Source organism: Capricornis sumatraensis, chromosome 16, assembly GCF_032405125.1.
Source record: "Capricornis sumatraensis isolate serow.1 chromosome 16, serow.2, whole genome shotgun sequence".
Lineage (NCBI taxonomy): Eukaryota > Metazoa > Chordata > Mammalia > Artiodactyla > Bovidae > Capricornis > Capricornis sumatraensis.
In genome coordinates, this window is record NC_091084.1 from 77073501 (window position 1) to 77094475 (window position 20975).

The following is a 20975-nucleotide window of genomic DNA, read 5'->3' on the forward strand; positions in this document are numbered from 1 at the left end:
ACTCTGCATATAAGTTAAATAAGCAGGGTGACAATATATAGCCTTGACGTACTCCTTTTCCTATTTGGAACCAGTCTGTTGTTCCATGTCCAGTTCTAACTGTTGCTTCCTGACCTGCATACAGATTTCTCCAGAGGCAGGTCAGGTGGTCTGGTATTCCATCTCTTTCAGAATATTCCACAGTTTCTTGTGATCCACACAGTCAAAGGCTTTGGCATAGTCAATAAAGCAGAAATAGATGTTTCTCTGGAACTCTCTTGCTTTTTCCATGATCCAGCGGATGTTGGCGATTTGATCTCTGGTTCCTCTGCCTTTTCTAAAACCAGCTTGAACATCAGGAAGTTCACGGTTCATGTATTGCTGAAGCCTGCCTTGGAGAATTTTGAGCGCTACTTTACTAGCGTGTGAGATGAGTGCAATTGTGCGGTAGTTGGAGCATTCTTTGGCATTGCCCTTCTTTGGGACTGGAATGAAAACTGACCTTTTCCAGTCCTGTGGCCACTGCTGAGTTTTCCAAATTTGCTGGCATATTGAGTGCAGCACTTTCACAGCATCATCTTTCAGGATTTGAAATAGCTCTACTGGAATTCCATCACCTCTACTAGCTTTGTTCGTAGTGTTGCTTTCTAAGGCCCACTTGACTTCACATTCCACGATGTCTGGCTCTAGATGAGTGATCACACCACTGTGACTATCCAGGTCATGAAGATCCTTTTCGTACAGTTCTTCTGTGTATTCTTGCCATGTCTTCTTAATATCTTCTGCTTCTGTTAGGTCCATACCATAATAATTTTTTCTATTTATTCTTTCGATCACACCATGTGGCTTGAGGGATTTTAGTTCCTCAATCTGGGATTGAACCCAAGCCATGGTGGTGAAAGTGTGGAGTCCTAACCACTAGAGGGCCAGGGAATTCCTCTACATAATTTGTGTTTAATTTAAGCAGAGATACAATAGCATTATTGTTTTGCATTGTATCATTTCCCTATTAAAGCCTTTAATAGTTGTTACTTTAAACGATTGCACAATATCCTGTTGAGAAGATTTACTGACCATGCTCCCCATTTTGAATATGTATGTTACTTCCAAATATTTTCCCTGTAATTGCATCTCCTGCAAAGAGGCAGCTATAATCTTATTATTTATGATTAGGACCTACTACACATAAACAAAAAGAGCAAGGAAACAAGGCAGAGGTTTATTTCTCTGTCATGTAAAAGAAATCCAGAGATGCACAGCCTACAGTAAGGTGCGGCCGCTCAGCATCAGGGACCAGGCTTCTATCTTGCTGCTGTGACATCTTCAATAAGTGGTTTTCATCTTAGGTCCAAGACAGCTGCTCAAGCTCTAGTTATCATGTCTACATTCCAAGCAGCAGGAAGCTCAAAGAGGAAAGGCATGTCTCCTAGCCATAAGGACACATCTTGAAAATAGCACAGAACATTTCCACTTACATTCCACTGGCCAAAATAGAGTCACATAGCCACACCTAACTAGGAATTTGTCTTTACCCTGGGAAGCCATGTACCCATGAAAATTCAGGGGCAAGAGGACCCTGGAGAAGAAAATGACAACCCACGCCAGTATTCTTGCCTGGAAAATCCTATGGACAGAGGACCCCGGTGGGTTACAGTCCATAGGGTCGCAAAAGAGTTGGACTTGACTTAGCAACTAAACAACAATAAGCAGTCTCTGCCAAGTTCCTGGAGCAAGTTGAGTAGCAGGCAAACTAACCTTGTTTTGCTGTTGTCTCAGGGCTGGGCTTCTACTCCTAGAATACATGCTTTAGAGAAGCTTCTTTCTTGGAGAGGCTTGTGGGGCTTAAGTATCTAAAGCTACAGCCCACACCCAAACTTGACCTATGTAATGACTTTATTTTGAAATCTTGATTTCAATGAGGAAAACTAAACAAACTAATTTCAAGGCGATAGGAAGCTTTTGGTTTTTCGAATCTGGAGACTTTTATTTTGGGAAAAACACTTGAAGGCTATGCAAATATAAATCTAAAATCCACATCTGAAAATGCAGATGTTTGAGAAGCTGAGGTTAGACTGCTCTGTGAAACCAGGGAAAACAGTTTTTATTCTGCAGGCAGAGTTGCATCTTTACAGAAAAATTTCATTAGAGAAACTGCTTCAAGTGGGACAATAAACCATTACTTATTCTTATCAAGTCTATTGGGGCAGAAGAGAAGATAACAAAAGAGCCGGGGCTGAAACCCTCAAACCTAGAGAAATCTTCTCACGCTGGAGGGAGACCTGAAAAAAGCAGCCCAATCATCCTGGGATACATAACACAAACACCTTCAAGTTGGTGTTAAAAAACTCAACGACTCATTTTTATGTTGATTGTTCATTATTGTATCCTGGTAGGAGTCTTCTGGAGGAGTCACGCCCTTGAAAATAAGAGGCGGCTTCCCCTGAAGCAGGGTGACCAACTGTCCCAGTTTGCTAAGGACTAAAGAGTTTCCCAGGACACAACAGTTTCAGCGCTAAAATCCAGACAACAGAGGGCAAACCAGGAGAGTTGGCCACCCTAAGAATAAACAAAGCCGCTGTCAATCGTGTGGAAAAATCTGGAAAGACTAAACCAGGAATGAGGACTGGGACTTACTGACCTGGGGGAATTGCTTGTGATAAAGGGTGAAGGGAAGGGACAGGAGAGAAGGGGAGAAGACCGTTCCTTATGTTGCTCTGGGCTCTGAGAAATTTAACACACTGGGTGGTAGGAATCAAGTCTGAAGCGAGGGTGAGATAACTCTGCAGCAGTACCACGAGTCATCTTATTAGGAAGCCCAGGAAGAGGGGGCTTCCCAGGTGGCTCAGTGGTAAAGAATCCACCTGCCAAATAGGAGACACAGGTTAGATTCCTGGGTCAAAATGATGAGCCAGTCAGAGGCTCTGCTGTTGCAATCCTATTTTGTTCTTTTGTCCTCTGGTCTCGGCACCTTGGGATAATGGACACACTGCAAGCTGGACAGTAAGGGTAGAAGCAGTGTAGCGATGGAGGAGCTGCCAGGGAACAGGAGAGTTCCTCGAACAGCAACTAACCATTCACAGAACAGAAGCAGGCTTTTCCTTCTCCGGGATTATTTACATAGGATCAATTTCTAGTAGTGGCATTAGTCAATGGATTGAAACATATGCACATTTTAAGACTCTAGAATGGCACCAAGCTCAGTCCTTCTATAAAGACAGCTGTATACGTAAAGGCTAGATAGTATCAACAGTATGAAAGTGAATGTTTTGCTGGGCAAACATGGAGATTCCTTTCCAAAGGACTTTGAAATTTACATCCTATGATTTCAAGGTCTAGTTTGCTTTTACCATATAATATCAGGGGATCTCATATCTCCTATTTGTTTATCACGAAGTGGGATCTTAGATGGTAGCCACATTAAAAAAAAAAAAAAGCCTGTGAATTTTATGTTAGATACCTGGAGTGTCCCGTCTTCAGCTCATATTTTCTCTTCCTTTCTGCACTGCCATTCTTACTTAATGCTGAGTCCATGTTCTCTTATACTCACAATTTTGTAAAATCTAGGTGGGATCTAGGGATCAAAAGAGCCCTGAGAATATGTGCATGCACAGGGGTTAAAACCCCTGCTTTCTTATTTTCTTGACTTCCTCTTAACTCCCCCTCCATTTGCTAGGGAAGTCAGCAGTTAAGCTTAGCTCTTGAGTTTTCAGCTCATTATTTCAGGTAGGGATATAATCAGAGTATGTCTATTCTCTATCTAGCCTCTATTTTACTCCTCCTCCTCTCTTATACTGTTCCATATCTGATCCTATTAAGATTGTGACTTGTTTGTTCCTAAATTAGATGAACTTGCTACAGATCCTCTATAGTCCAGCAAAGGAGCTCCATCTCTGCTCACTTCATTTTAAACTAAGAATATGTTTATGTTCCCTCATTTGTATCATTTGGAACTGGTAAACCGATGGTGACCCAATATTGTAGTTTTTCCTTAGTATAACCTGAGACTTCGGCTGTTTTGGAACAGCTAAGGGCAAATCTGGAAGACTCTCAGGCTGGCCAGATGGAATCATCTATGGGAAGATGAAGCTTACATAAGGGAAAAATCCTTGACTCTTTCCCAAAGCTATACCACGAAGATACTATATATCAACAATAAGGCCCTCAACAGAAGACTTTTCAGGCACTTATAAAAAGCTCCTACGAGGAAACCCTTGGTAATGTGGAAATACAGATCCAGATCCCTCCCCGAGATCATTTTGGGTAAAGTATAACTATGGACTGAGAAAAACCCTGGCCTATAGAAATCCAGATCCAAAGGAGATTAAAGGAATAGATTTGAACAGTTACTTGGTAGAATTATTAGGGAATGAAATACTCCTGGGGAAAAACACTGCCAGCCAATATTTAGTCTGTTTGCTAAGTCACTTCAGTCGTGTCCAACTCTGTGCGACCCCATAGACGGCAGCGCACCAGGCTCCCCCATCCCTGGGATTCTCCAGGCAAGAACACTGGAGTGGGTTGCCATTTCCTTCTCCAGTGCATGAAAGTGAAAAGTGAAAGTGAAGTCGCTCGGTCGTGTCCGACTCTTTGAGACCCCGTGGACTGCAGCCCACCAGGCTCCTCCACCCATGGGATTTTCCAGGCGAGCACTGGAGTGGCTGCCACTGCCTTCTCCGTTGGTCTGTTTAGCACAAAGAAAGCACTTTTGGTGTGCAAGTAATAGACTTGAAAGTGCTAATGAAATCGCCCCTAGACTGTTCTTCCCATTGAGGCTTCCTGTCACCAACTGATAAGTTAAGTTGTAAAAACCCCAATTTTCCTTTAATGTAGGTTTTGAAGGCTAGAAGGCTAGGCCCTTTTCAAGATTACACTCCACCTTGCCACTTGACATGCACAGGTGGCAGTAAGCCTTTCCTCTTGCAATATTCATAATGGAACCAAAACTTCATAGGGAAAAATAACCATCTCAGGAAACTTGGAAAGACAGAGTTAAAATATTGCCTTATGAGGGAGACAAAGCAAGCCTGGGTCACAAGCTAAAACTTCACAAAGAAAAAAAACACATAACCAGGCACCTCACTGCATAATGACTAGAACTAAAGTTTCCAGTCCCCTCTCCCTTGTCCACTCCCAGTTGGACGATGTCACTATACTTGTCAAGCTCCACCTCCTGCCAAATGGACCCACTCTTTATAGAGTAGGATGGTGATGGGAAATAGCATTTGGAGTAGAAATAAACAGCAGATAATAATCCATAATTGTTTTTAATCTTGAGGCTGAGTCACCCTCGATTTATTTCCAAATTTCTTCTGTCATCAGCTGTTCATTTCTTTACTTTGAAAATCACCAGATTAACACTGCCAGAGGCAGGTAGGAAAAGATTCAACCGGACAATTCAGAGCGATCACATGGTGAATGCCTGAGAAACCAGGAACAAAACAAATCTCAGGAAAGTCTCTTTTTTGTCCCAGCAAAGGCACCAATGTGTGAACCTAATTCACACTTTCATTATTCCAATTGGGTTATTTATATATCAGTATAATTTTAGAATAAGACTTGGTGGGGGATTATTTATTTCCTGAGAAATTCTGTCCATCACTTTGCACACAAGATAATTCAAGTAGATCTAACTTCAAAACTAATTTCAAATCAAGAAATTATATCCCTTTTACCTTTCTTTTTTTAATACTTTATTCCCTAAACTTTCCTTCTGAACAAGGAATTTCAAAGCAGAATGGCCAAACGGACATTCTAACATCCTGACCATAAGAAATGTGATCCATTTAGATGGGGACTGTCTAAACCTGGGTGAGTCTCCTTTGCCCGTCAATCTATCAGTCTTTAGATTCTCTGTGAAAGTGTACGCTTTCTGTTTTATCTATATTTGACTTGTCTTTTTTAAGCTGATTGAATTCCTAAACCCACTTAGCCTTTAGCACCTACTCAGGGTTGGAAGTAGGAGATTGGAGTCCAGATGTTCTCCCTGGGAGCTAGGTCCAAGTCAGCTCAATTACCGCAGACAGATTAAGATGGAGGTTTCAGACTGTCCCTCACATCCTCTTAAAAACGCACACTGCAAACTCAGATTAGAAGCCATTTACTTATGTCAGAAGTCCATTCCCCAGCTGAAAATCACTCTTCACACTTGCTTCATATTATGTCTACATAGGTAGGAAATTAGAAAAGCTAAAATACGATCCAAATAATTCAGGACAAATATCGCTTTCTTTTGAAATCTCTCGATAACTGCAACAAACAAAGTGTTCTGTCTGGCTAGATGCTGTTTTCCTCATTGATTCTGTTTTCCTCATTGATTCTGTAAGCATGATATAAATGTCTACAACCAAGGAACTTTCAAATGAGTGAATGGTGCTAACCTGGTGTTCAGTGCATAGCAGGGAACTGTTGGACTTGGGGGTTTCTGTTTAGTTAATAAATTTGCAAATGAATCAAGATATTCTGGTGTTGACCCAACCCTTCTAAAACACGCAGATTATACGTCAGTTTGTGACAGGTGTCCACACACTCAGGCATGCTAGACCATGGGACCGTGGAGGGGGTACTGGGAGGGGAAGTTTGTCACAGCTCCTGGAAAGCCTCCCTCCTCCCCACCTTCCACATTAGCTGAAGTGAGTGAGCATCAGCTCTTGACGGATGCGATCAGCCTCCAGGTCCAACGACTCCATGTGCTCATACTCCTCCTCGGGGGGCTGTTCCACCGGGCCGGTCACTGGAGAGGACCACACATCCATCCCGTGCTCCAGGGAGATGTTGTGGAGGACGCAGCAGGCCAGGATGATGTGGCTGGACTTCTCTGGGGAGTACTGCAGTGCCCCCTTGGATCCATCCAGGCAGCGGAATCGGGAGCAGAGCGTTCGGAAGGTCTTCTCAATCACACTGTGAGTTGCGGAATGGGCCATGTTATAGCGATATTCAGCTGGAGTTTCAGGAATGTGAAGTGGGGTCATGAGCCAGGTGCGGAGGAAGAAGGAACTGTCACCTGTGGGGAAGGCCCAAAGAAATCACAGATGTTTATAACTGGAATACAAACAAAAGAAGAAAAGCCAGGTAAAGAATACGTAACTGTTTCTGGAGCCGAAGCAGAGCAGGGAAACAGAGAGGGAAATGCTGTGGCATAGAGAAGGCATGCCCATGTTAGGAGCAGGAAGCCAGGCGTCTTGGCTGGGAATACCCTCGGCTAAAACCAACAGGGGAAAAAAGCTGACATGGCTAAAGAAAGCTAAGTCTGATGGAATGTGGGACGGAGGTGAAAGCACTAGAGAAAATGAAATTCTTGAATATTCTTTTTTTCGCCGTGATATGTGGCTTATGAGATCCTAGTTCCCCGACCAGGTATTGAACCTGGGCCCCCAGCAGCAGAAGCACAGAGTCCTAACCACTGGACTGCCAGGCAATTCCAGGATTTTCTAAATTCAAAGATATTGTTCTTTAATAAAAAGTTAGTAGAAACTATCACATAGCAAGCCAATCTTTAAAATCTCCATGGACTTCCCTGGTGGTCCTGTGACTAAGACTCTGCACTCCCAATGCAGGGGGCCCGGGTTCAATCCTTGGTCGGGGAACTAGATCCCACATGCCACAACTAAGAGTTTGTATGCCACAGCTAAAGATCCCCCGGGCCACAACCAAGACCCAGAGCAGCCAAATAAATAAATATTTAAAAATAAAATAAAACCTCTAAAGAGCAAGAGTGCAAGAGAGAAACAGGAAGTTCTGCCAGAAGACCTCAAAACATCTGTGAGGAAAAAAATCTCTAATTTTACCATTAAAATGTCAGGTGTGAAGGCACTACACCAGGGGATTTCAGAGGATTTTATAGACAATAATCATTCATTCTTCCAGTGCTCAGAAAAATAAAAGTGCCAGCAGAGATGTTCTGCCAACCTAGAAATCACACTCATTAGAACCACACCTTTCTAACAGAGGAAGTGGTAGAATTTCACATTAACAAGGAAAGCATAAATATAATGATGCAAACAGTCAGGGATAGGGAGGTAAAATCAGAAGTCAATTAAAATAACATATACAAGGCATTTCCTTTAAATGACTTCTGTATCAATGATCCCGGGAAGCACTAAAAACAAAACTGGTGCGCAGCATCCCATTACAATAGCACAATGTTTCTACAATGTTTACTTGTCTTGAGTCACTAAATTTGGAAGGTGAAATGTCTCAGATAGAAGAACAAACCCTTAGAAATTTGAGACAAATAGACCTAAGGAATACCAGCTTGCATACTTGCTGTGTTCCTCACCCACCATCAATTTCAGTAAATAGTTATGGACTGTTCAGAGTGCTAGGCACTGTTCCAAATATATAGAAGTCCTTTCTTTTAGGAGCTTACATTTCCAAGAACTGGTTTAACTTTAAATGCAGCTTTTTAACTAAAAACATTACTGAGATGCTGACATATAACACTATTAGTTTTAGGTAGACTGGATTAACTTTAATTTTTTTAATTTATTTGTGGCTGCCCTGGGTCCTCATTGCCGTGCGCCGGCTTTCTCTGGACGTGGTGAGCAGAGGCTACTCTCTAGTTGTGGCGTATGAGCTTCTCATTGCAGTGGCTTCTCTTGCTGCGAAGCCCTGGCTCTAGGCACTCGGGCTTCAGGAGCTGTGGTTTCCCGGCTCTAGAGCATAGGCTCAACAGTTGTGTCACGCGGGTTTAGTTGCTCTGTGGCATGTGGAATTTCCCCAGATTAGGGATCAAACCCATGTTTCCTGCATTGGCAGCTGGATTCTTTACCACTGAGCCACCAGGGAAGCCCCTGGATTAACTTTAAGTATCTGAGATATCAAATATTTTCAAATTGTATATTTGGCTGACCTTTTTCCTCCTAAGTACAACCTTCTTTAATTGAACTTGTCCCTACCAAATACTGTATATAAAAAACTGATGTTGTAAGTCATAATGAAAATAATATCTATGACACTGAATACCTACTATGTAGTAGGCATCGTATGATCTCTTTTCCAATCCCAGCTCTGCCAGGCAGATATTATTGAACTCATTTTATAAATGAGAAAATAAAAATATACGTTGGCCATCCTATGATCTGTCAGGCACAGGAAGAGGAAGGAGCTGGTCAACTAAATGCTAATAATGCCAGAAGCAGAGTCACTAAAACAATGGTATAATGCTGCAAGAGACAATTAAAAACCATTTAAGATGGATGTCGAGGGACTTCCCTGGCAGTCAGTTGTTAGGACTCTGTGTTTCCAAGGCTCGGGGAATGTGGGTTTGATCCCTGGTCAGGGCACTACGATCCCACATGCCTCGTGGACAACAAATAAATAAATAAATAAAAAGATGAATGTGAAAACACAGACATGCTAAATATTTGTTAAATGTCACTCTAAGAAACAGTATGAGCTTTAATTGGGTAAACATACAACAAGATCAGCGAGTTAGTGGTGACCTTTTATAAAACACCCCATCACCATTAACTGGTTTTAATCCAGAAAGACAGACACTCAGGAGGGGATTAGGATCAGAATTGCTAAACAGATTATAATTGCTTATATGATCAGTCATCCAAGAGACATTCTGGCAGAGCTTACCCGAAGCTGCTTAACAGGACTAGGTCAAGAGCTGAAGGAATAACTCGGGCTGAACTGTGTGTAGGAGCAGGTACGTTTAGAGAGGAAGAATTAGCTGATGCCCTCTGAAGGGGCAGACAAGAATGAGGACGTGAAGCGATGACACCCAAGGTGAAAATATGCTCAACAAACAAACAAAACCCAAGGGAGAATCCCAGCTAGTTCTAGGTTTAACAAATCTAGAACTGCTCTACAAATCTGATGGTGCACTTAAGATACAATCAGGCATCTTATCTTTCTTTTTTCAACATCTTGTCATTCCTCGGAATCCTGACAGTTTTCCCTACATGTGAGACCAGTGTTTTCCAACCATCTATTCATTACAAATGATTTGGGCGACCTGTTAAAAATGATGATCGGATTCTTTTCTTGAAGAATCTCATTTCTGAAGCCTGAAGTGGGTCCCTTTATTTTAAACAAATTTCCCAGATAGGGGACTTCCCTGGTGGTCCAGTGGTTAAGAATTCACCTTTCAATGCAGGGGATAAGGGTTCAATCCTTGATCGGGGAACTAAGATCCCACATGCTGAGGGGCCGCCTGTACACTGTTATAGCGCAGCCGGTACTCTGGAGCCCATGCTCCACCACTAGAGAAGAGCCCCGTGCCCCGTGCCTCAACTAAGACTTGATGCAGCCAAAAATAAATAAACACATTTTTAAAATTCCCCAGATAACTCTTTTTGATTTGGAAAAATTGTGAAACACTACACTAGTTCACGTTTTCAAACTAGCTTGCCTGTTACAGCTCATGGAGGCTTTTCAAAGGGTCTGTGGCAGAACTGAGGATACGAAAGGAATTAATTTCCACAGCATCAGCTTCTGTGGGTGTACTTCCCTGGCATCGTTAGTGTCTAGCATGTGGCCGGGTACCAAAACTGGCCTTAATAGACATTTGTTAAGTGTGGTTGCAATGTTTCCATCTCTCCCACTTGCACTCTTTCTGTCAAGAGGGCAATCAGAAAAATACATAAAAATTTGTCCAAAGTTTTACTTATTTTCAACTATGTCCTGTAAACAACTGAAAAACTACTTTAAAACCATAATTCCAACTGAACCTGGGATCCTCAATTGTGAAGGAAAAGAAAATCAGTAATTGGTACATGACCTTGAAGTCCTAGTGAAAAGACCATTTGCCAAATACAGTAACTCCTCATATGATTCATTCTTAAAAAAAATAAACACAAATGTTTATTTGTGTTTACATGTTCCGTGCCTTAATTTCCTCTTCTGTGAAAATGCTGACATTAGCATATAACTCCTTAAAAGTTTTTATAAGGATGAAGTGAGATAATCCAAGGCAAAGTACTTACAAGATTGCCTAACTTGGAAGTGCTCAGTCATTTCTAGCTGGCTTTAGAGTTAGGGTACCCAGGTGATGTCACAAGAAATCAGCTTAGAACCCAAGTACTTCCCCAGCTGTGGAAGAAGCTGGAAGAGACATTTTCAGTCTTTCCTTCTCTTCTTGGTATGAGTTGTATGAAAATAGAATTTAAAAATTTAGAGTAGGCAAAAGGCGGGATTAAGACAAACATCCAGTAGGGTAACGAGAAGGTGATGCACTGGCAACAGTGTGTAGAAGCAACAACTGAAGAAACTCAGTTGAGTTCCCAGCTGTCTCCCGTGGTGCCCTGGCAGCTCCAAACCAGCCAGTATGGCAGCAGTCTCTCTTCACCTGGAAGGGGGGAAGGGTTCTTTTTCTTTTTTTGACCACCTTGTCAGGCGTGTGGGATCTTATTTCTCCGACCAGGGATCAAACCTGAATCCCACGCATTGGAAGCACAGAATCTTAACCACTGGACTTCTGGGAAAGTCCCAAGGAAAGGTTTTTCTTTAACTGTCAGTAAGCATATTAAAGAAAAAAAAAAAAAATTCCTGAGCATCTATTACATGTGAAACACTGTGTAATGAGTATGTGCAGTGCAGACTGGCCTTAACAAACCAGGTTAAGATTCATGCTTTTGAAAGAGAGGTCTTCTGATGCTTAATGTGCCCCTCCATCTCTCACATATGTTGTGTACAAGATAACCCCTGTCTTATTGCTCACATAAAGAGCAGTGCTTTAAAAATAAAACAAAAAGAGAGCTGCCAGGCTTGAGGGTTTCATCATTGCTAACTAACTGTATTCCTCTCAGCTCTACAGTCACATGGGTTTGCACTGCTTTGTACTGAATGGGTTCTTGTTCTACTCAGATCATTAAGCCTGGCTTTCCGAGGGCACTTAGGCAGTCAGGTCTATGAAGTGAGTTTCCGTAAGAACTGTATGAATGCACTGTCTTCTGTCATTTTCATATAGACATCATGGTGACAGTCACCGATGGCAAAAAGAATACATTTGCACAATACTTCAGAGTGAACTTCCATACATATTCCCTAATCCTAACAATAGATATTACTGCCCTTAGCATTACTTTCACTATTTTACAGATGATAAAAATGAAGGCTCTGGGACTTCCCTGGTGGTCCAGGGGTTAAGACTCCATGCTCGCAATGCACAAGACCCAGGTTCAATCCCTGGTCAGGCAACTCCATCCCACACGCCTCAACAAAGATTCCATGTACTGCAACTAAGACTGGTGCAGCCAAATAAATTCTAAAAAGTTAAGGCTCAATTGTATGAAGGTACTATACTTAACCAGATCTGCACTGATAAGTACTTTGACTTTATTTAAGGGGAATCTGTGTTGTTGTTGTTGCTACTGTTGTTTGTGACTACAAAATACTGTTGTTATGCAAGTTCCTGAGTGTAATTTTATTTTATATATTTCCAAATATGTTCCTCCAAGATAAGTTCTTAGAAGAACTGAGTCAAATCATATGTTTTTAAATGTTAGTGTCTTTTGGGACTTCCCTGGTGGTCCAGTGGTTAAGAATACACCTTCCAATGCTGGGAACTCAGGCTCGATCCCTGGTCCAGAAACTAAGATCTCATGTGCCGAGGGGCAACTAAGCCCACATGCAGCAACTCCAGAGAAGGCCCTGAACCTAGAGAAGCCCTCACACTGCAAGGAAGAGCCTGTGTGCCCCAACTAAGACCCCACACAGCCAAATAAATAGATAAATACTTTTTGATGTTAATAAGTGTCTTTTAAATGTTGATTTAAAAAAATTAGGGCTCAGAGAGTTCTCATCCGAGGTCGTGTTGAAAAGAGAACAGGACTGAGACTCAGGTCTATAGACCTCCATATTTCATTCTACTGTCCCAAGTATCTTTTCACTATCTACAGAGTGAAGCATTTATACCTCAGACTTACCAAGAAGCCAGCTCTCTTTGTGCATCCCAGCTTCAAACTGACTGCTGAGAGAAGACTGCTGTAGCACAACACAGTCTTGGAGGCTTCCTGGCCAGCTTGTCTCCACAGTCATCAGTGCCCCTCTGATGTCACACACCATCAGGCAATTTAAAGAATGAAGACCTTTACGGTTCACATAGGAAAGGTCTTCAGCATTTGGTGCTTTGATTGCTACATGCATACAGTCAACTACCCCTATGACCCCTGGTAATCCTGCCAACCCATAGAATTCATCCTTCAGAGCCTGCACAGAGGCTTCATCAGCTGGAAAGTGGATGAACTGCGAAGCTCTTTCCACAAGTGCTTCGGTGACGTTGGCAACACATCGACTCATGGATGCCTGACTGATTCCAATAGCGTCTCCCATCCGAGTCTGGAAGGAACCTGAGGTATAGAAGCCCAGGGCTGCAAGGATCTGTGTCTCTGGGCTAATAGCCCTGGATCTCTGAGTAGGTCTAGAAAGGCTCGCCCCCAAGAGCTCCACCAAGTAATAAATGAACGGTCGTGGAAACCCATACATGGACATCAAGTATTCATCCGTCACATCATCCAGCTTAAAGCGGTCCAATGTCCGGTGACCTCGGCCATATAGCAAGAGATCACAGTCAAGTACTGTTATTGGTATAGCCATGGTACATGTAAATGTTTCTTTCCCTCTGCTACTTTTCCTGAACTCTTTCCAGTGAAGATGCTGATGAAAGAAAGTATTTAAGGAAGTGTCAGAATTCAACGGCTAACCGTCATTTAAGTGCCTGTGGTATTTATAATCTTCTCTCTGTAAAGGTTAAACAAAACAAAACAAAAAAAGCAAGACATTAGACACTCACCGAAGACTTTAAAGTGATTCAAAGACCACAACAGATTCTTTTCTCAAATTTCCATTTTGTTCAAGCAAAAGGTGCTATAACTGTTAACTCTGGGATTTTCTCCACTAACTCACGACCACAGGACGGGCTTGCTTTGGCTTGGAGAATGGGAGTTGAGTATTGGTGGCTCATTTAGTGCCTGCATGGTACTCGAACTGCTTTCCTCCTACCTCAGTTGGTAAAGAATCTGCCTGCAATGCAGGAGACCCAGGTTAAATTCCTGGGTTGGGAAGATCCTCTGGAGAAGGAACTGGCAACCCACTCCAGTATTCTTGCCTGGAGAATCCTATGGACAGAGAAGCCTGGCAGGCTACAGTCCATGGGGTCGCAAGAGTCGACATGACTTAGCAACTAAACCACCACAACCGGAACTGGGAAGAGCAAAAGGTTAATGGAGGTGATGGCATAATTATTCACAAAGTAAGAGGTCTGCTCCTAAGTAGACAGGCCACGAACCAGCTGACACACGTCATAAGTACTCAGGACAGAGATTAGTCACGGTGGGATTCATGACCCAAACCCCTCTGGCTCCACAGCATAAGTAAGGGGTAAAGAGACGGGGCTTCAAACCCGTCTAACAGGGAAGAAGGGGCAAAAAAAAACAAAAACAAAAACAGAAAACCGCCCACGACCCAGGCTGGTCGATGGAGATTACGTGCTCTTAACAAAAGGCTTTCTCCTCACCCCAAGAAACCCAAATCGTGAGGCTGAGAGCTAGGAAGCAGAGAAGATCAGGCAGGTGGGAAGGAAGGCGCAGAAGAGGAGGCTGGGAGAGCGAGGGGCTAACACGCAACTCCACCTCAAAGGCTTTGAAAAGCTGACTTAGAAGTGGATACGGAAGTGTGATGGTCCCGGCACAAGTCAGCCGAGGCCGCTCACCCACCTCTCCGCGGCTGCCCGGTTACCCGTCACACTCCCCAACCACCCAGCCGGGCCCGGCCCGCCTCCGGAACCTGCGGCCCAAAACGAGCCGCCACGGCGCTCAGTATAGGCCCCGCCCCTCCGCGTCAGTGCCCGCCCCGAGCCGCGTCCTCTCTGCGGCCGCCGCCGCGACCTGCGATTCGTTAACGCACATTCCACACACGGCCCAAACTTGCGCGCTCTTCCAGCCCCTCTTCCTCTCGCCGCTGTTTACGCCTTTCTTTTCTGAGGCGCTTGAAGAGATTGGGGAGTCAGACTTGTATGGTAAGGAAACCAGTTTTTACGGGCACATCAAAGAGGAAGAAGATTAAGTAGGGCATCCACGTTGTAGCGAAAGTGCGACTGATGTTAGGTAGCTGTACTTCCCCCGTAGCCCTCTTCCTCCCCCGGCCGTCACCGAAGCGGATGAAAACAAACACTAACGATGGCGGCACTGGGAAGCGACCGGCGGCTGGGCTTAAGGCAGGACTGATCGCTTGAGCTGTGAGGGAAGCCTTGAAGAGAGCCTGGTAGACGTGAGTGCGACGACTCGCGCAGTCTTGGGAACGAAATTCCCGAGGCCTGCGAGCCACGAGGCTTCCGAGGTGAGAGGTATTATCTGCGACCCGTGCTGTCCCTGCAGCTCCGGAGCGCGGAGCCCTCAGCCAGGAGACGCAGCTGGCCGGCCCCAGGCCCCGGCCTCCGTAATGAGAGCCCCGAGCCACTCTCTGTGTCGCAGCTTCACAGGTACTAACTTGGGGAGGGAATACGCCCCCGGGTCTCTCAGCGCCCCCGGGTGGGAGGCTCTGGATCTGCGGCCTGTCGGGTACCTCCTGGCGAAGCCGAAGCCTGCTAGCTGTAGGTCAGTCCCCTGAGCTTTGGTTGGGAAATCGGGTCAGTGTAGGCCCAGTTGGCCCTTGATCATTCCCAGCCCGTACCAAGATCCCCAGAGCTTTTGACTACTTTCTCAGTTCTTTGGGTTAAATTGTAAGGCTTTTCTGGAGGGAATTTGCGGGGCCACACCTCTGTGGTTGGGTGCCAGTATGAAAAAGATAGGTTTTCAGTCAATCAAGATTTGTTGAGTGCCAAATATGTACTCCGCGTGTAGGTGAGGGAGACTGTTGACTAGTGAAAAAAGGGACCCAAGGTTCACGGCTCTCTTACTGGCAGTGGAACGACCTGTGGAAACCTGCGATCCATTCTCATTAAATAAATCTCTGGGTAAGTGGCCAAGCACCTTCCTGGGATTCATCACTAACTTATCTCAGTTTTCACTTTCCCCAGTCAGTTATTCACCAAGTTTTCCTGACCAATTCATGTATCGTTTCATTTTAGTATTTCTTCCTCTTCTAGCTATCCCACAGCCAGAGAGAAAGGGGTGGAAGGTGGGGCGGTGGGATGGGGGGGGAGATACGAATGAACGAATATGTGAAGAACAAAAGTACCTATTTTCTCAGTATAATTAGTTTAATAAGTTTAAAAGTCATCTCCTAAGGTGATAGAATTTATTGAACACTTCAATGGGAGATGTGCAGTAATATAATAAGCAACAGATCCTTTCTTTACACTAAATTAACTCCGGGTTATTGTGCGTTGTTTTATGTGTTAGTCCTTTTCAAAAAATATGTGAATATTGTGGCTCCAACTGAATTATAAGTTTTTCTTTGTTTCTTTCAACTCCATTTTTCAGCTGAGCAGAAGTCTTGTTAAATGCTTGTGGAATGGAATCCTGAGTTAGTATTTTACCTAGTGGATGATGAATAAGTGCTAAAGCAAGTGTCATATATTCTGATCTGTATAGTAGAATGTGTGTGGTTAATTCTCTTGCTGTTTTCAAGAGAATTGGATCTAAAGTTAAGACTGCTGTGGCAACTTTTGAGATTTATATTTCATGAAAGTTGCAATTACTGTACTTACCCCTAACAGTTCCTATTGTATATTTGTATTTTTTTTCCCCTTGGGTTGTTATTAAGATGTGCAAAAACTACAGGTCTGCAGCTATTAAATAATCCAAATTATATATTTTTTTACTTAAGGCCTAGGAATCAGCTGGACACAGTTCAGTCTTACTATATACACATCCTGGGGTTGTACTGTATGGAGGTACAGGGCAATAATCTCTTTTTTTCCATTGTCTTACCTGCTTGCATCCACCCAACTGCCTTAGTTTATGACCTCCATGACCCAGAACAGGGAGTCCATAGTCTAAATGCAAAAAGAAGCCTAAGACATTAGTATTGAGCTTCCAAAGACCTGATTATACATGAGTGAGTTTTCAAAGATAATTTTGACTAATCAGAAAATGCAACCGCTGTAGAACTTATTGCTCTCACTTGATAAAGTTCATTTACTGATGTTCTGCAGTTACATTTTGTTCCAGTTGTAGTGGAAGTTACTTATTTTGGAATTTTCATCTGGAGGGAATTTATTTAATCTTAGTAATACCTGGAAATCCCTAAAACTTTATTTTTAAATATTTATTTTACTTTTTAAACACTTTTTACTTTATTATAGAAGAGATGAAAATGACATCATTACACTATGGTTGGAGCAATGCTTAGATCCCAGAGAATGAAGAGTTCACCTAAAAAATTCCTCACTGTTATGACCCTTTATTATTCAGCTTAAAAAAAAAGGTACAGAAACTCACTGATAAGAAATACAAGCTATTCAGGTAATATTTGAATTACCATATTGTTTAAGACTCTTTTGACTTGTTTGTTGACTTGAGAGTCTTAAAATATGTATACTAAAAGTTTATTCTTGGAAAAAGCGTACCTAAACTTTATGTGTGGATGATTTAGAAGTAATTTCCAATTTTTGGTGATGAGTTGTATAAGGTGAATTTCCATAGGACACCGTCTTTTCTTGCATGGATTTAATAGAGGAGAGGGTTCATGGGGTTTTGGTCTTTGCCTCCTCTTTGTCAAATCATAGACAACAATAAAAACGGCAAGTAGTCACTGATGGTATAAAGACAGTGTAGCCAAGGAGAATACAAAGAAGACTAGCTAGTCCTCTGTGACCAAGGGGAATAGAGCAAGTTTTCTTGGGAATTCTCTAGCGGTCCAGTGGTCAGGACTCTGAACTTCCCCTGCAGGAGCCATGGGTTCTGTCCCTAGTGGGGGAACTGAGATCCCTCATGCCACGCAGCAAGCAAACAAACAAAAAAAAGAAACTTAAAAATTTAGGTTTTAAATCTTAAAAGTATTTTAAATCCCTTAAAAGGACTTAAAATTAGTTTTAAGTTGTTTTTAACTGTAGAGTAAATGTGGACCAGTTTACTAGTGAAATCCCTGAAATGCCAGAGTAAGTGGCACCAGAAATTTGTTTTTGCCCTGGTCGTGTCCCCCCTATGCCCTTGGTTACAAGCGATGGGATAAGAGGGTAAGAGGAAACTTCCCCGGCGGTCCAGTGGTTAAGACTGAGCTTCCACTGCAGGGGGCATGGGTTTCATCCCTGGTCAGGAGACTAAGATCCTACATGCCCTGACACAGCCAAACAAATTAATAAGAGAAAGGATAAGACTGTGAATCACCATTACATAGAAAAACAACTAAATTAACATGGAATAGTTAATCTGTCAATTGTATCTTAGTAAAAGTAAAGGTAAATAATTTATAAGCAACCTAGATGTCCACCAACAGATGAATGGATCAAGTAGTTACGGTACATATATACAATGCAGTATTACTCAGCCATAAAAAGGAATTAATCTGAGTTAGTTCTAGTGAGGTGAATGAACCTGGAGCCTGTTAAACAGAGTGAAGTAAGTCAGAAAAACAAATACCATGTATTAATGTATATATATGGAATGTAGAAAAATGGTACTGATGAACCTATTTGCAGGGCAAAAAGAGCGGCTCAGACATCGAGAACAAACTTATGAATACAGCGAGGGGAGGACCCGGATGAATTGAGAGAGTAGAATAGATAATGGAAACTTGCTGTATAACACAGAGAGCTTAGCCTGGTGCTCTGTGACAACCTAGAGGGGTGGGATGGGGTGGGAGGTGGGAGGCGGAGGTTCAAGAGGGAGGGGACATCTGTATACCTATGGCTGATTCATGTTGTTTTATGGCAGAAACCAACACAACATTGTAAAGCAATTATCCTCCAGTTAAAAATAAAATTATCCTCCAATTATAAATAAATAACATTTTAAAATATTATGTAAATTAAAAAAAGAAATTTAGAGAAGTGATAACCCAGTATTCTTGTTTTGGAAAATACTGCTTTTACATTTGACTTTTGATTCATACAAATATAAAAGAAAGTTAAAAATCGTATTATACTCTCAGGCTTAAGGTTTGTCCCCAGCCTCACCTTCCTTCTGTGTTGCCCACAGCTATTAGGTCATTAGAAGATATTAAGTTGAGAAATACTTGTAGAGGTTTAGAAGTCTTGTTTTAAGTATAAGCTTAAGGAGGTTTTTACCCTTTATTTCTGTTGGATTTTTCAAGAAATCAGATATTGGCCTTACTTATTCTTTAGACTAGTTTTTAAATTGTTCATAATTAATCAGACACAGCTTTTATCTTTATTCCCACCTCCCATTTTCTGTTGGTTTATTTTACTCTGGTTTCTTAAATTGGATACTTGTTTGAGACTTTTGTTTTTTTAGTTATAAATGCATTTAAGGCTGTAAATTTTCTTCTGACTTCTTTATCTCATTTGTTGTCAAATATTCTTCATTTGGTTAATTTCTAGATCATTTGTAACTGGTTTTTATTTCAATATTTATTATAAAAAGATTTCTAATGTATACATAGTTAACTTTTTATTATGTTTCTAGTTTGCTTGGAAAGAAAATTTTTTAGATGGTCAAGAACATGATCAAAAAAAAAAAAAAGAACATGATCAATTTATGGTGTCCCTTGAACTGAGATCCCTCATGCCACACTGTGTGGCCTAAAAAATTTTTTTTAATAAAATAAAAACAAAAAGTCTATATTAAAAATTAGAAAACATAGAAATTATTTTTTCAGTGATCAGTGTTAACTTTTCCCAGTTTTAAGGGCTAAAGATATTATCTGGGATCATTTTTGTATGGTGTCTTGCCAAATTATTCAGCTGTTGCTTTGAAATTATTTGCCTCTTCCTTTCTTTATTGACTGCCTCGTCTTAATCCAGTGTTATCACCACTGTCATCTGGATTACTGGAATGTCTTCCTAGATGGTCTTCATCTCCCTTTCTCTGTAGTCAGATTAATGTCCTTTAATTGTTACCTGTAGAAGAATTTCCATTGACTCCCTCCTGATACACTGTGTAGTCTCTTTTGCCCTCTTTTATGTCTCCCTACTAATCTGGACTGATTGTACTTACCTAATTTATTTTGCTTTACCTCTTTACATGAAAATTCTCAGCTATACAGTTCCTAATTTGCTTCTCCCTCTTTCTTTTTCCTCTCCCATCTGGGATTCCAGTTACACATACGTTAGACCTTTCCCTGTGTCCTTAGTATCTCAGATAACCTCATGTATCATTTTGTACCTACTGTCATGATAGAACTAAACACCTTAAATAGTACCCTTTCACACTCAAAAGTATCCCCAGTTTGTGGTCACTCCTTATCTCTCGTACATTCCCTCATACACTTTTCCATATTTCCCATCCATTTGTCTCTCTATGCTTTGTTTTGGATATTTTCCTTCAGTCTATATTTCCTTTCAATATTTCTATCTTCTGCTGATCTGATCTGCTGTTAGACTCAACCATTGAGTTCTTAAATTAGCGTTTTATTTTTTAGTTCTAGAGTTTCTGTTTGGTTCTTTTTATAGATTTTTGTTCTCTGTCCAAATTCTCAATTTTGTCCTTCATTTAATTGAACATATTGCATAGTAATTTTGAGGTCTGTGTTGATAACTGTTAATGTTTCTGACGTCTTTTGGATTTTGGTCATTTGTGTTTGTCTCCATGAGTGCCTAATTTACTTTAACATATGCCAGAAATTGTATATGAAAAATTATAGAGATGATTTGGGGCTAGGATAACACAATTTTCTTTCAGCAAGAAATTACCTTTGCTTTTGTCAGAGGCTAAGGGCCCACCTTATTCAACACTGTTGAAGCTGAATGATGTTTAAAACTTTTCACATACAAATGAACTACAGTTATGTACAACTATTATCAATGATGCTCATAAATATAATATTAATAGTAAATGAAATAAATCAGACACAACCATTTATATGAAATTCTGAAACAAGTAAAGCCAGTCTGTGGTGACTGAGTCAGAACAGTGGCTTCTGTTGGGAGGTGATGGCTGAACGGAGACCCTGGGGGAGTCTGGGTGCTGTTGTTGGGCTGTGCCTCATCT

At 41.8% G+C, this 20975-nt stretch overlaps 2 protein-coding genes across 5 annotated transcripts in view; one reads left to right on the plus strand and one right to left on the minus strand.

Annotated features, from left to right (window-relative positions):
* Positions 1-5466: 5466 nt before the first annotated feature.
* On the minus strand, positions 5467-14719 carry HARBI1 (harbinger transposase derived 1). Its single transcript, XM_068989069.1, has 3 exons — positions 14640-14719; positions 12852-13665; positions 5467-6979 (listed from the first exon to the last, which is right to left on the minus strand). The coding sequence occupies exons 2-3, from the start codon at positions 13519-13521 to the stop codon at positions 6600-6602; spliced, it is 1050 nt and encodes a 349-aa protein (XP_068845170.1). The 5' UTR covers positions 13522-13665; positions 14640-14719; the 3' UTR covers positions 5467-6599.
* A 378-nt stretch (positions 14720-15097) lies between these two features.
* The window catches only part of ATG13 (autophagy related 13), a 47298-nt gene continuing 41420 nt past the window's right edge, over positions 15098-20975 (plus strand). For 3 of the 4 annotated variants that reach the window (XM_068989321.1, XM_068989322.1, XM_068989323.1), the window contains exon 1: positions 15098-15403. The gene's annotated coding sequence lies outside the window, so the exon portion shown is untranslated. Of the gene's footprint in view, positions 15404-15764; positions 15878-20975 lie in introns of all 4 variants that reach the window. The other variant, XM_068989320.1, reaches the window with a different exon arrangement.

Coding starts and splice junctions, on each gene's coding strand:
- HARBI1 (XM_068989069.1), bottom strand. CDS start 13,521: ATGGCTATACCAATAACAGTACTTGACTGTGATCTCTTGCTATATGGC. Junction 6,980..12,851: donor CAAAGAGAGCTGGCTTCTTG/GTAAGTCTGAGG, acceptor CCTTCCCCACAG/GTGACAGTTCCTTCTTCCTC.